This window comes from Neolamprologus brichardi, chromosome 23 (assembly GCF_056152115.1).
Source record: "Neolamprologus brichardi isolate AB-2024 chromosome 23, ASM5615211v1, whole genome shotgun sequence".
Classification (NCBI taxonomy): domain Eukaryota; kingdom Metazoa; phylum Chordata; class Actinopteri; order Cichliformes; family Cichlidae; genus Neolamprologus; species Neolamprologus brichardi.
The window spans coordinates 42,844,359-42,857,305 of NC_142125.1; the positions used below are offsets into that span (position 1 = coordinate 42,844,359).

Consider the following 12,947-nt stretch of genomic DNA (forward strand, 5'->3'; position numbering starts at 1 on the left):
AAATGTTCCTTCATTATATACGCTATGCTGCAGGTGGCAAGGTTACAGGTGAAGGGAAAGCCAGCATAGTGTCCTGGTCATAGTGCTGAGGCCTAACAGCTGATGGCGTTCCCTCCCTGCAGCTTGTACGTTTGCTCTCTGCATGACCTCAACGTGCTTAAGCCACTCCTAGTGTGCTTTGTGCAGCGCTTTGGGGACACCCAACTTCTTTTGAGCTGACCTTTTGAGGCTTTCCCACCTTATGGAGCGTGCCAATGATGGTTTTCTGCAGAACTGTCATGTCAGCAGTCATGATTGTGATTCCTACTGAACCAGACCGAGAGACCGTTTAAAGGCTCAGCAACTCTTTGCAGGTGTTGTGGATCAATTGGCTGATTAAAGAATGACACTTTAAGCCTACAATATTGAACCTTTTCACCATATTCTAATTTTCTGAGCTTTTGAATTTGGGCTTTTCATAATCTTTAAGCTGTAATCATCAACATGATAACAAATAAAGGCTTGAAAAATCTCACTTTGCATGTAACGAGTCTCATAAGTTTGGCCTTTTAAGTTGGATTACTGAAATAAATGAAAGTTTGCACGATATTCTGATTTTCCGAGTTTCACCTGCATCTTTAACGTTCGTCACACAACTGTGTGAGAAGCCTGTTTCGGGCCGACAGGGGGCAGTAGCTGTCCATATAAACGCGGCGTTGCGATTCACACTCCAGTCCAGAAGGTGGCGGTAATGTACCTGAAGTTGTTTGGCACTGCCATAAAAAGATAGAAGAAGAAACAAGAACGAGGAGGACTGGCGTAGGTCATGCTCATTGACAGTCGATGGTCATGCTGCTTCAGACATGTCGGTGTTTTTCCCCACTGTGCTGCTCTGTGTCTACGGCTTCTTTACCAGCCTGCGGCCGTGCGAGCCCTTCCTCACCGCCTACCTGATGGGACCAGACAAGAACCTGACGGAGACTCAGGTGAGCTAGCTCGGTGTTAGCATCTCAGTTGTGTCGTCACACTCTGTAACATCAGCGTGCGTTTACACTATGTTAATGTTCACGTGATATAAGTTGGAGCTACGCTGTGGACAGGCGGTGCACGCGCAGAGGACCCCAAAACCTCCTCACACAACAACCCGCTTTAATCAGGTTAGCGTCATTTAGTGTCATTTGGCTGATAAACAGCAAAGATCAGCAAAGCAGAAACTAAAGTTTGTTAAAGCAGCAGAGATGCAGATGGCGCTCTGACAAAGGGCGTCCCAGCTGCTCAGCCTGCCTGTTAGTCTCTGTCTGAAGGATGGGGTCATGTAGCTGCTTCATCCCGCTGTTAGACACACTCTGACTCATCATCAAATATCAGGATCACATCAAATGTCCTGGAGAGCAGAACAAAGACCACTGGCTCCTGCTAAAGTCCTAGATAGTGGAGCTGGGGTCAGCCCAGCAGGAGAGAGCCTGGGCTGGTTGTTGGCAGCAACTGGACCTTTAAATAATACGAAAAGACTTACTTTTAGTTGAAGGTTTTTGGGGTCCTGGGAGACTGATTCTGAAAGTTTACCGTGTCCTGGTGTCAGATTAAAGTGAAAACACTTGGTTTTATTGCATGTACGTGTGGTTTATGTTTCACAGTTTGGTTTTTGTAAGAACTGTTGCATTTGCAGTATTACAGTTATTACAAAACAGCTGTCGCAGGGATGTTGCATGGTGCTGCACTGTACAGCGTCAGGCAGGAAAGACTGAAAATGGCGATCTCAGTGTTGGAGCAGTAATCTCGCTGTAGACGGAGTAATCTCCCTGAAAAATGACCAGAATTTCAGGCTAATCCTTAAATAATTACGTGTACAATGCTGAGGCTCTCAGCAGGCCTTCAGAAAGTAAACCTTGAATCTGCTTGGATGTTACGCTGTCCAAAGGCTGGGACCCCGAGCCTGGCTTAGCTATTTAAATAACGCCGATTAGTGAGCAGACTTTTTTGTTTCTGCAAGGTCAGTTTGCGTCTCTGTAATTCCTCAACTAAAACGTTAACGTTAGGTTTAATGTTCACAAACAGAGCCACACGTCCGTGTGGTGCTGAGCAGGATAGCTGCTGTAGATCAGCATGTTCTGCTCTGATCACTGACAGGTTTCAAATGCACAGCATCCCTGTCATCTATTGATACAAAGGAAAGTGAGAGGAGCTCTAATCCACGCGGTGACCGTTTCTGTCTGCAGGTTGTCAATGAAATCTTTCCAGTATGGACGTATTCCTATCTGTTCCTGCTGTTCCCCATCTTCCTGGCCACTGACTTCCTCTGTTATAAGCCGGTGTTGGTGCTGCAGGCCAGCAGCTTAGTGGTCACCTATGTCATGCTGTGGAGGGCACAGGGCATGCTGGCCATGCAGCTGGTGGAGTTCTTCTTCGGTCTGTCCACAGCTTCAGAGGTGGCCTACTATTCCTACATCTACAGCGTGGTGGAGCCGGAGCACTACCAGAGAGTGACTGCTTACTGCCGCAGCGTGACTTTGTTCGGATCGGCGGCTGGATCTTTGACCGGTCAGTTGCTGGTATCCGTGGCCGAAGTCGACATGGTCTACCTCGTCATCATTACACTGGCGTCGGCCTCTGTGGCTTTTCTGGTGCCCTGCTTTCTCCCCATGCCCAAGAGGAGCTTGTTCTTCCACAGGCGTGCAGGAGCAGAGGAGGCTAGGCCCCGCAGCAGCAGCAGAACCGCCACCAGGATGGAGAAGGCGGAGGATTTGGACAGCAGGGTGCCGCTGAACAGGCCGGATATCTCCAGGGTGAGTGAAGCTGCTGTATCTGCCACGGCTGTGATGAGAGATTCTGAGTTTGATTGTGTGAAGAGGTCACACGTCTGCGTTTGTCTGTGCAGGCATCCAGGTCCTCCGAGGCAGGAAGTGGCAGCAGGGGGCTCGTGGCGGTCCTGCGGATGCTGTTTGATGACTTTGTGCAGTGCTACAGGTGTCGCACCCTGCTGGCCTGGTCGCTGTGGTGGGCTCTGGCCACCTGTGGCTACTTCCAGATCATCAACTATTCTCAGCCGCTGTGGGAGCACATTCTCCCATCCAAGGAAAACATCATCTACAACGGCTATGTGGAGACCCTGTCCACGCTGCTCGGTGAGGCTGCTGTTCCTCTTTGAAATATATTTAACCCTTTAAAGCCGGTCGGAGCAGCACGCTCTGTTTTGCGTAACTACTTTTAAATCCCGGTAGCTCTGCAACCACGTGAGCTAGTGCAATAATTTTTTTTGCATATGAAACCGGAGGAGTTGTTCTTACATCTTATGCCATCAGCTTGTCCTCGGTCACAGTTTCCTTCCACATATAGCTTTGCAAAAACTGCATAAAAAGCACTTGCAGCAACAAAAACATAATATTCCAGAAACACGCTTTGCCGATCCGATCAGCTGTTCGTAACACTTCCTACGTCCATCAGTGTGAACTTTTGCATGTCCGCCATGACCTGCCCGAAACAGGAAGTGACGTCATTTTCGCGGAAATGTAGTTTTTTACCATCAGGGCCTCATGAGCCTATACTGGTGTTTTTAAAAGTTATGTTTGACTTTATGACTTTCTGTGTGGTTTCTGGGATGCTTAGGACTCATATTGCACTGCTGGAAATAGTTTATTTTGATGCATATGCTGCTTTTTTGCAAATTTGCATTATAATACCGCACTACTGCCGCACAGCAAGAAGGTCCTGAGTTCAATTCCACCATCAGGTCTTTCTGTGTGGAGTTTGCATGTTCTCCCCGTGTTTGTGTGGGTTCCCTCCGGGTACTCCGGCTTCCTCCCACCGTCCAAAGACATGCAGCTTGTGGGGATAGGTTAATTGGATAATCCAAATTGTCACTAGGTGTGAGTGTGAATGGTTGTCTGTCCCTGTGTGTTGGCCCTGTGACAGACTGGCGACCTGTCCAGGGTGTACCCCGCCTCTCGCCCTATGACAGCTGGGATAGGCTCCAGCGCCCCCCGCGACCCTGAAAAGGAGAAGCGGAAGCGAATGGATGGATGCATTATAATATTTATATTCGTTTTTCCTGCAGTGTATAAAAATTGGTGTATTTCAAAAATAAAACTATGAAGACACGTAAAATAAATTTCCTGTGGTGGGAAACTATTTTGTGCAACTTTTTTGTATTTACAGTTTTGAGGGATAAGCCTCTTAAATTTCTCTAACTAGAAATATATGTTAAAAAAACAAAAACGATTTTCAATTTTTTTGTAGTTTATTGCACTTTTTTGCAATTTATTAAAATTTAGGCTGTAATGGTTGTATTGATGTATAGCAACTTGAAATGCTCCCAAAAATGGCTCCACAGCATGTAAACATATAATATAAGCTCTGGTGGACTTGGTTCTATGGTAGGTCTTAAAGGGTTAAACGATGATACTAAAGTGGAGGTTGCATTTGTTACTTCAGTATGTGGCCGGTCACAGCAGACTGTAACGCTGTGACGTGAGCACACTCTCCCAGTGTGACTGTGACGTGTTCCTCTCGTCCACAGGGGCTCTGGCGGCGCTGCTGGTGGGCTGCCTGCCTGTGACCTGGGCTCTGTGGGGGGAGTTGGCTCTGTGTGTGCTCTCCCTGCTCATGGCTGTGTGTGTGTTTGTCATGAACACGGGAAACATCTGGCTGTCATACAGCTTCTACGTTCTCTTTAGAACCACTTACATGCTGCTCATCACTGTGGCCACGTGAGTACCCAATCACCCGCCACATGATATCCTGTATCATGATATCCTGTATCATGATATCCTGTATCGATGTCCAGTGCACGCGCGACGATGATCCAGAAGTCAAGCCAGGCCGAGACAGCAGCTCTTCCATGGCTCATTCAGGCAGAAATGCAAACATTAGTGTTATTCCATGGATCAGTTGTGGCACAGCTTACTGGAGATTTAAAAGCAGAGATTGAATCCATGTGAGGGATTAACAGGACACGGGAAGATTGTTTTTTTGAAATAAGGAGCACATTGAGCTGAATGCGTGCAAACACTCTGTTCTCCATCTGACTTCCTGTCACTGCTCACACGCTGTGACTGCTCATCTGTTCACGTTCACCTGTGTTACTCACGTGTCTCCCTCAGGTATCAGGTCGCGGCCAGCCTGAACATGCAGCGGTATGCGCTGGTGTTTGGAGTGAACTCCTTCGTGGCTCTGCTGCTGCAGTCTCTGCTCACGCTGGTGGTGGTGGACTCATCTGTCCTGGGCCTTAAAGTCTTCACTCAGGTGAGGAAATAGAACAAATGTAGAACTTGTGTTGTGCTTATTTAGCTTCCACACTGTAGATGTGATAACTTCTTTGTTTCCTTCCTTAGTTCTTCATCTACGGTGCCTACTTTGCTGTCATTTCTGCGATCTTCCTCTTTGCTGGGCTGTATAAACTGGCCTCCAGGCGGCACTCGGAGCAGAAGGCTCTGCCCGGCAGCCGAGCGCAATCGGAGACGGACTCTCCACCGACCGGTGGCACAGACTCCAGGACATGTGTCTGTGAAGGTTCTCAGTCATCCAGCTCATCGTAGTCGAAGGAGCTTGCAAAGAAAAGCGTCTGGACTTCTTTAAGTTGCTTGAAGACGTTTCACCTTCATCCAAGAAGCTTCAAAGAAGTCCAGACGCTTTTCTTTCCAAGCTCCTTCGACTCCAGGACACACCACAGCGATTAGAGCCTCACACGCAGGCGTGTGGATCCACAGGCTGAGCTCAGTAATGTCCACTCACTTTTTTATGTGACTGTAAGTAGATGTCAGCCTGCCTGCACTCACCTCGCACAATGACTTATCACTGAAGAGCTCTGACAAGCAGACACAGCTGATGAGCTGTGAAATATCTATACGAGCATATCTCACAGGTCCATTTATACCTGTGAGGTACGTTCTTCTTTGGTGGGTCGACCATCAAAGAAGTTAGCCATGTTCGCCAGTCTGGCTTTAATAGCTGATGTTTGTTCCTGTAAATGTACAATAACACAGGCTGCTGCTTAGACTTGATATAACTGCTGAACAATCAGTAGCAATGGTTGTTAGCCCTCCTCCCTCTGTGCTGCAGAGCAAGTATTAGATGTGTTTGTGTTTCCTCTGGTAACTGCACACGTCACTGACATGTCCACACAGTGCAACGAAACTGTCATCAGAATCAATGTTCACCTGCAAACTAAGATGTGAGGGATGTTAGGAAGCCTGTGAAAAGGTCAGAACCTGCTGATGACGAGACAAGTCCCACAGGACACAGTGTCTCCCTGTCTGTGGCTCTGAGGTCTGAGCTTGATTTGATTGGTTGGCACAAATTTCTAACAAATCAAATTTGAGAATTTTTATATTGCATCTGTGTGTGTGTGTGTGTGTGTGTGTGTGTGTGTGTGTGTGTTTAGATGTCTTTGTGGGGACCATAAATTGGAAGTTTGCTGTACTTGTGGGAACCAAAATCCCCACAAGTTTGACGACATTTTTCACAAAAGTGGTTTTAGTGTGAGTGTTACAGTTCGTTGTGGTTGGGTATTTAGGAGTTATGACTCAGTTTTTCCTTAACACTTAGGCGCACCGTCCTGGGGATCGGCTGCAGCATCCTGCACCGGTTCTTCTTCCTCCTGTTAGCATGCTCCTCTTCTTCTTCGTTGTTTCTTATGAATGCCATTCTTATATATTGCTGATATTTTCCATCACCCCCATTTTTTTCCATATAAGACCTGCTGTGGTCTCCAATCAAAGTATGTTACAACAAACAGTCAAATCTCACCTGCTGATATTCTACCTTTATTTTTCTATTTTCTCCTCAAAAGTCAGGTCACCCAACACCACTCTGGGGGGGGTTCAGCCTCCAGGGGATCATTTCTATAGTGTTAATTTGACTTTTTCATATCAACAATTTTAAGACCATGCAACTAGTAAATCACCAGAAATGACAACATGCGATTAGTATTCATAACCGTATTTGTCAATCCCATGCTGCCATGCAGTTTCCATGGAGAAAGCCTGTGTTTACTTTCTATCACTTATGCTGACCTTTAACCTTTATTTATGTTTTTTGAGGTGACATTCAGCAAGTCTGTTCAGGGCTCTCTTCGTGTTTATTTTCAGTCTCACACGGAGCACTTAGTGATGTTTTTCTCACAGGCCTTCAGTCCATTTTGCTTTTGAAGCTTTCTTTATGTTTTGTTTCACACTCTTCCTTTGGTTCCATGGTTGGTTAATAATCTCCCCGACATCATCCTGTAGATGTAACCTGCACCTGTATTTGAATCAAAACAAAGATCGAAAACAGACACCCAATCGTAGCTCTTGTAGTATCACCGCAGGTCGCTCCCCCCCCTCTCCTTTTGGGTCCAGATGGATTCATAATATCACATATTCATGATATTTTCAGACTTTACAACACCTTAGGCAACCAAACAAGAGACAACTACAAACACACTCAACCCATATCTGATGTCCTGTAAACCAAGGAGAAAGTCCAGTCCGCTTCTCACGCAGGTACATTAAGGCCTAACGGAGCATTCAGTCTCTATCACCCCTCTCCATCCTTTTCCACCGACCGACCAACCAACCAGGATTCGCCTGCAATCCCATGATTACCGAAGCCCCCTCTGGATGCTCCTTAGAATGAGGGGCCACTAAACTACGCGGTGTTAAATCTTCCCAATTCTTTTGATCTTTGGGCTGAAGGAAGGACAATACTCGGTGTATCAATGCTCAATCAACAACCCTTTACTCCACACAATTCAACACTTTAAGAGCATAAACCATCCGGACATGCATGGAGAGGGTCACAGCAAATCTCAAAGTGGTGGAGGGTTACTCAAACTCTTCTAGCCTCTGGTGGCCCCCACCTAGTCGTAAAAACCCAAACATTCACATTCTTTCTAACTCCTAGCGAGCCTGACTTCTGGCCTTGGCTCCCTGTTGTGTCTGCCTTCAACAACGGTGGGGGTGATGTGCTCTCTGTCTCCTCTGCTATCAGAACAGCAAGGTCCTGACTCTGAAAACAGGATTTCTTATGACTCAGCATCATAAACAATATCCTTCATTCACACTGAATCAGCCGTCTAATGTAATACAACTCAGTCTAATAACTGTAATAGTTTCACCTTCTAATTCAGGAGGATAATACAAACTAAAACTACATAATAATTTAACCATCTTTAATCAGGGGCATAACGTGGCATAAGATAATATTATAATCCCACACTGTTCCATCTGCACCTCAGATTGGATCGAATTTGGGATGCGTTTGTAATATTTTTATTTCCCCAATTGCCTTTGAGCTTCCAACCTGTACTGCTGCTTATTGTATTCATTACAATTTTAGAGCCGTTTTCTGCCTTTCCTTTGGCTTGGATGACTGTGTGTGTCTGTGTGCGTGTGTGTGTGTGCTGACGAGCAGACTGTGAGATGGAGAAACTAAATATTCAGTCCAGAGCAGCTGATCGATTAGTTCACCCTGAGTGGAGCTTGTATATGTGGTTGAGCAGAGAGTAGTTCAGTTTCATTGTCAGTCTGCTTCACATTTAAACTAAACACATGTATTGAAAACTTACATATTTCACTTTCATCCATCAGCACTTGGACTGTTTTTTGAGATGAGCATTTATTTTGTGTCAGTGTGACTGATTATACCAGACGTGTGTGCCTTCATACAGATGATTGACACAAGATGTTTGAGTACAGAGGAGCCGGCTGACCTGATGGCTGCCTTTTTACCCACTGAATGAAATCACACAGACTCTAGATTTCCACCAGCCCAGACTTTGAAACACTGAGAGTTACTGACAGGAAAGAAGAGTGTCCTCCAACAGCAGAAAGCTTTGTCTAAACGTGGCCATTAAATTTTGTTGCACCAACCAAAATGAATCGTGAGCAAATCGATACGTAAGACATAAAAGCCCGGGTGACACCCTGCTCTTCCAAGGCTGTCTGCAGTAGCTGTGAGCGGATACAGCAAGCAAACACTGCTGCTTCCACAGGCAGCTGTGTGCTGTAACTCAAGCTCACGCGTTAAATTAACATTCATTCCACTGCTTTGCTGTTGGGGGGGTATAAATGTGGATGGACATTATAAAGGATTTATGTGTTTATTTTTTTTAACTATGAAATAATTTGAAACGTTGCAGTTACTCTGTGATGCAGACGAGTAGAGAACACGTCTACATCACAGACGACAAACCGGAGGAGCCAATCAGAGTGAACTGTGCCTTTTTCCTGTGACCGTTTCTAACGTTCCCGTGGAGACGGTCAGTGTTACAGAAGCTGTAACCTCCATCATCTGACATGAAGTGATCAGTGTGCACTCAACGATTCATGAATGTGTGTGTCTACATGTGATGTGTGCGTTCACCTGACTCGACTGCTTCTCCCCCACAAAGACACGTGGGATTCTTAGCTGGTCTATGCAATAACAAACATCTTTTGTAAGTGTTTGCCTTTTGTTGGTGTTTCTCTGATTCACGTTCAGCCTAAAATAAACTTTAACTGTACTGTTATTTATTTTCCAGTCTTTTTCTTCAGAATCAGGGCCTACAGCCATACTAGCCACATACACAACAGCAGAAGTCCATGGTGGTCCATACATGTCTAAAGATGTATTTTTTAATACGTCTACCTTGTACATATACAACATTGGAACACGCCTCGGCCTGGGGTCGCTGGGATTGGGTCCCTGAAGTTTGGGATGGATGGCTTTTTGTTGTTGTTGGGATCTTGTTCAGGCTTCACACAGGCTCGTCTTTCCATCACTGGAAGCTGGCCCAATCACCTGACTTAACAACAACAGGATAGTTAAGTTGCCAAGTTCCTGTTTAACGAGTGAACTATGTCTAGGCAGGTGGAAGCCTAAAGACGGTGCTCCAGCTCAACAGGACAGACGGGTTATATGACTCGCTCAAACAGAGGAGCTCCTATAATGTTGTGTATATGTTTTAAAGTCGCTACACTGGCGACCAATCAGATCTAGGTTCCATTGTTTTAACATTGAGGATATATATATATATATATATATATATATATATATATATATATATATATATATATATAAACTAACACCCAGCTCGCCCCTGCGGGCGGTTTATCCTTCAAGCTCGGGTCCTCTACCAGAGGCCTGGGAGCTTGAGGGTCCTGCAGTATCTTAGCTGTTCCCAGGACTGCGCTCTTCTGGACAGAGATCTCCGATGTTGTTCCCGGGATCTGCTGGAGCCACTCGCCTAGCTTGGGAGTCACCGCACCTAGTGCTCCAATTACCACGGGGACCACTGTTACCTTCACCCTCCACATCCTCTCGAGCTCTTCTCTGAGCCCTTGGTATTTCTCCAGCTTCTCGTGTTCCTTCTTCCTGATGTTGCTGTCATTTGGAACCGCTACATCGATCACTACGGCCGTCTTCTCATGTTTGTCTACCACCACTATGTCCGGTTGGTTAGCCACCACCATTTTGACCTCGGGACTTCCAGGTTATACTCGGCACAGATGTTCCTGTACACTATGCCGGCCACTTGGTTATAGCGTTCCATGTACGCCCTGCCTGCTAGCATCTTGCACCCTGCTGTTATGTGCTGGATTGTCTCATCTTTACACAGCCTGCACCTGTGCTTTCTGGTTCCTGTGATTAGTGATAATCTGGGAGACTAAGACTGAGGTTTGTGCTGGAAAGGATGGACGTCTTAAAAAGATTAGGCCCAGCATTGTTCCCACTGTTATTCTGGTTTTAAACACATAAAAACTGATTTTTGTTCTATACGAATAATTTTCAAAATAAAAGTCATGAACCAATCTTTTACTGCAGGAAGCATATGGCAGAGCTGAGGACTAGACTAGTGATTGAAAACATCACTGGGTGGAACTGGGCATGTTTTTCACATAGTGTCCACTTCACTGTTCCTGCTTATTGCACAAGTGTTAAAGAAAGCTTCTGTTTCTTCACTGTACAGAAAAACGTGCTGAATTGTATTTGGTTCAGGAAGGCCGCGCACAGCCAACAGCAACCTGATATCTGAGTCTCCTTTGGCACAAACCAATCAGCAGGTGTCGCAATTTTATAAGGAATGTTCTGTGGTCAGCCGTCAATTTATATTGATGGGTAATCTTAATATCAATATAAATCCCATACAGTTTATTCTGGTTCATGACTGACCTCTAACAATGTAACAGTGACAGAGAGGATAAGGCCGGGGCGGCGTTTTTCAGATCCAGAGGGAAACGGCTCGCAGAAGGAAACGATAATTAATAAGACTCCCATTAATAGTTCATCACAGTTCTTTTCCTATTTGGCCTGTTTCTTTCAAAAACTGTATTCCTCATCTAACATTTCTTTGAGAAATTCCAAAACAATATCAGGAATTCAAAGAAACGCGACGGTGCCTTCAGCCTGCCTGAGGGGACTCGGGTAAAAGATGACAAATGAGCAGGCAATGATGATTAGAAGGAGAGTGTAGATGTAGAAAGTCATTTTACAGCTCTGTTTCTGCCTGCTGTGTTTCAGGGATTAAACGATAATGGGGAACAAGGATCAATTACATCTGGATCACTGGAGGCCAATTCATTTATTAAACAATGATGCAAAAGGTTTTTTCTCTCATCTTTGCAAAGACAATAAAAACTGGTGCGTGTTTCAAAACAACAACAACACACTGCATCAGAAGCACTGATAGACTCACAATGAAGCGGTACACGTTGTAGAGCTGCTCTTCATACTGTTGGCCACCAGAGGTCACCAGAGAGGACTGTTGACAAGCTTCAGAAAGCTTTGTTTGGCCATCACTGCTGAAAAGGTCTACACAAAGTACCCGACGAGGGTCTTCAGGTCTTCTTTCTTTGAGGTTTAAATATGACTTTTGTGACTGGAAAGTGAAAGCGCCAAAAGTATTCACTCACCCGTCCAAATCAGCGAATTCAGGTGTCACTTCCTGTGCAGACTGCTTCTGCAAACATTTGTGGAAGAGCACGTTGCTCTCAGGAGCTCGTTTTACGGTGATGGGATGCACCTTCTGCAATACGGTGAGTTTTGACATTCCCTCGTTACTAAAGACTCCACAGTGAGCTGTGAGTGGAGGCGAACAAATGGTAAATGGCCTGTATTTGTATATATATACACAAATATATATTTGTATATATATACAAATATATATTTGTATGTATATACTTTTCTAGTCCCTAAGGACCCCAAAGCGCTTTACACATCCAGTCATCCACCCATTCACACACTGGTGATGGCAGCTACATTGTAGCCACAGCCACCCTGGCCCTGACAGAGGCGAGGCTGCCGGACACTGGCACCACCATCAGTAGGCAACAGGTCAAGTAAGGACACAATGATTGAGACCGTCGGAGCCAGGGCTCGAACCGGCAACCTTCCGATTACAAGGCGAACTCCCAACTCTTGAGCCACAATCGCCCCAACAACAAAGTGGGAGCGATGGGGAAGGACAGCAACTCAGCCACCAAGCGGTGGGCAACGTAAAACAGATGCTGAAGTACTTAGTGGCCAACTTTCAGTACAGACCTCCAAACTTCATGCAGCCTTCAGATCAAGTCAGGAACGGTGCTTCATCCCAGCCTTACATCACCGAGCCCAATGCAAAGCATCAGATGTAGTGGTGTAAAGCACGCCGCCACTAGCAGTGAAGGCGTGTTCTCTCTCTCTGGGAATCTGATGAATCATCTGTTGTGACTACATCAACCTCACACGCTCAGGCTCTTTCAGACATCTGAGTTTCTGCGCTCAATGGCCTCAGCACCAGTGCATCGGCTGCTTCTGCCCTCGACGTCCCATCAGACGCTTGGAGAGCCCACAGGAAGCTGGGCCCATGTTGTTTGTTCAGGCTGCACCAGGTCATCAGGCGCCCTCCCTGGACTCAGTGGTGGGGCTCAGTGATAGGATAGGGTCATCTAAATCGCTCTTTGGATCAGGTGGTGGTCAGATGATCAGATCATCGTCCCATACCATGAAAATGTAAATAATATAAAAGCATTCAT

General features: G+C 45.8%; 1 protein-coding gene across 1 annotated transcript; it reads left to right on the plus strand.

The window, feature by feature from the left end:
* Positions 1-779: 779 nt before the first annotated feature.
* On the plus strand, positions 780-9,447 carry slc19a2 (solute carrier family 19 member 2). Its single transcript, XM_087836314.1, has 6 exons — positions 780-965; positions 2,199-2,765; positions 2,858-3,104; positions 4,496-4,685; positions 5,079-5,220; positions 5,310-9,447. The coding sequence occupies exons 1-6, from the start codon at positions 843-845 to the stop codon at positions 5,511-5,513; spliced, it is 1,473 nt and encodes a 490-aa protein (XP_087692440.1). The 5' UTR covers positions 780-842; the 3' UTR covers positions 5,514-9,447.
* The last annotated feature ends 3,500 nt before the right edge of the window (positions 9,448-12,947 follow it).

Coding starts and splice junctions, on each gene's coding strand:
- slc19a2 (XM_087836314.1), top strand. CDS start 843: ATGTCGGTGTTTTTCCCCACTGTGCTGCTCTGTGTCTACGGCTTCTTT. Junction 966..2,198: donor AGAACCTGACGGAGACTCAG/GTGAGCTAGCTC, acceptor TTCTGTCTGCAG/GTTGTCAATGAAATCTTTCC. Junction 3,105..4,495: donor GACCCTGTCCACGCTGCTCG/GTGAGGCTGCTG, acceptor TCTCGTCCACAG/GGGCTCTGGCGGCGCTGCTG.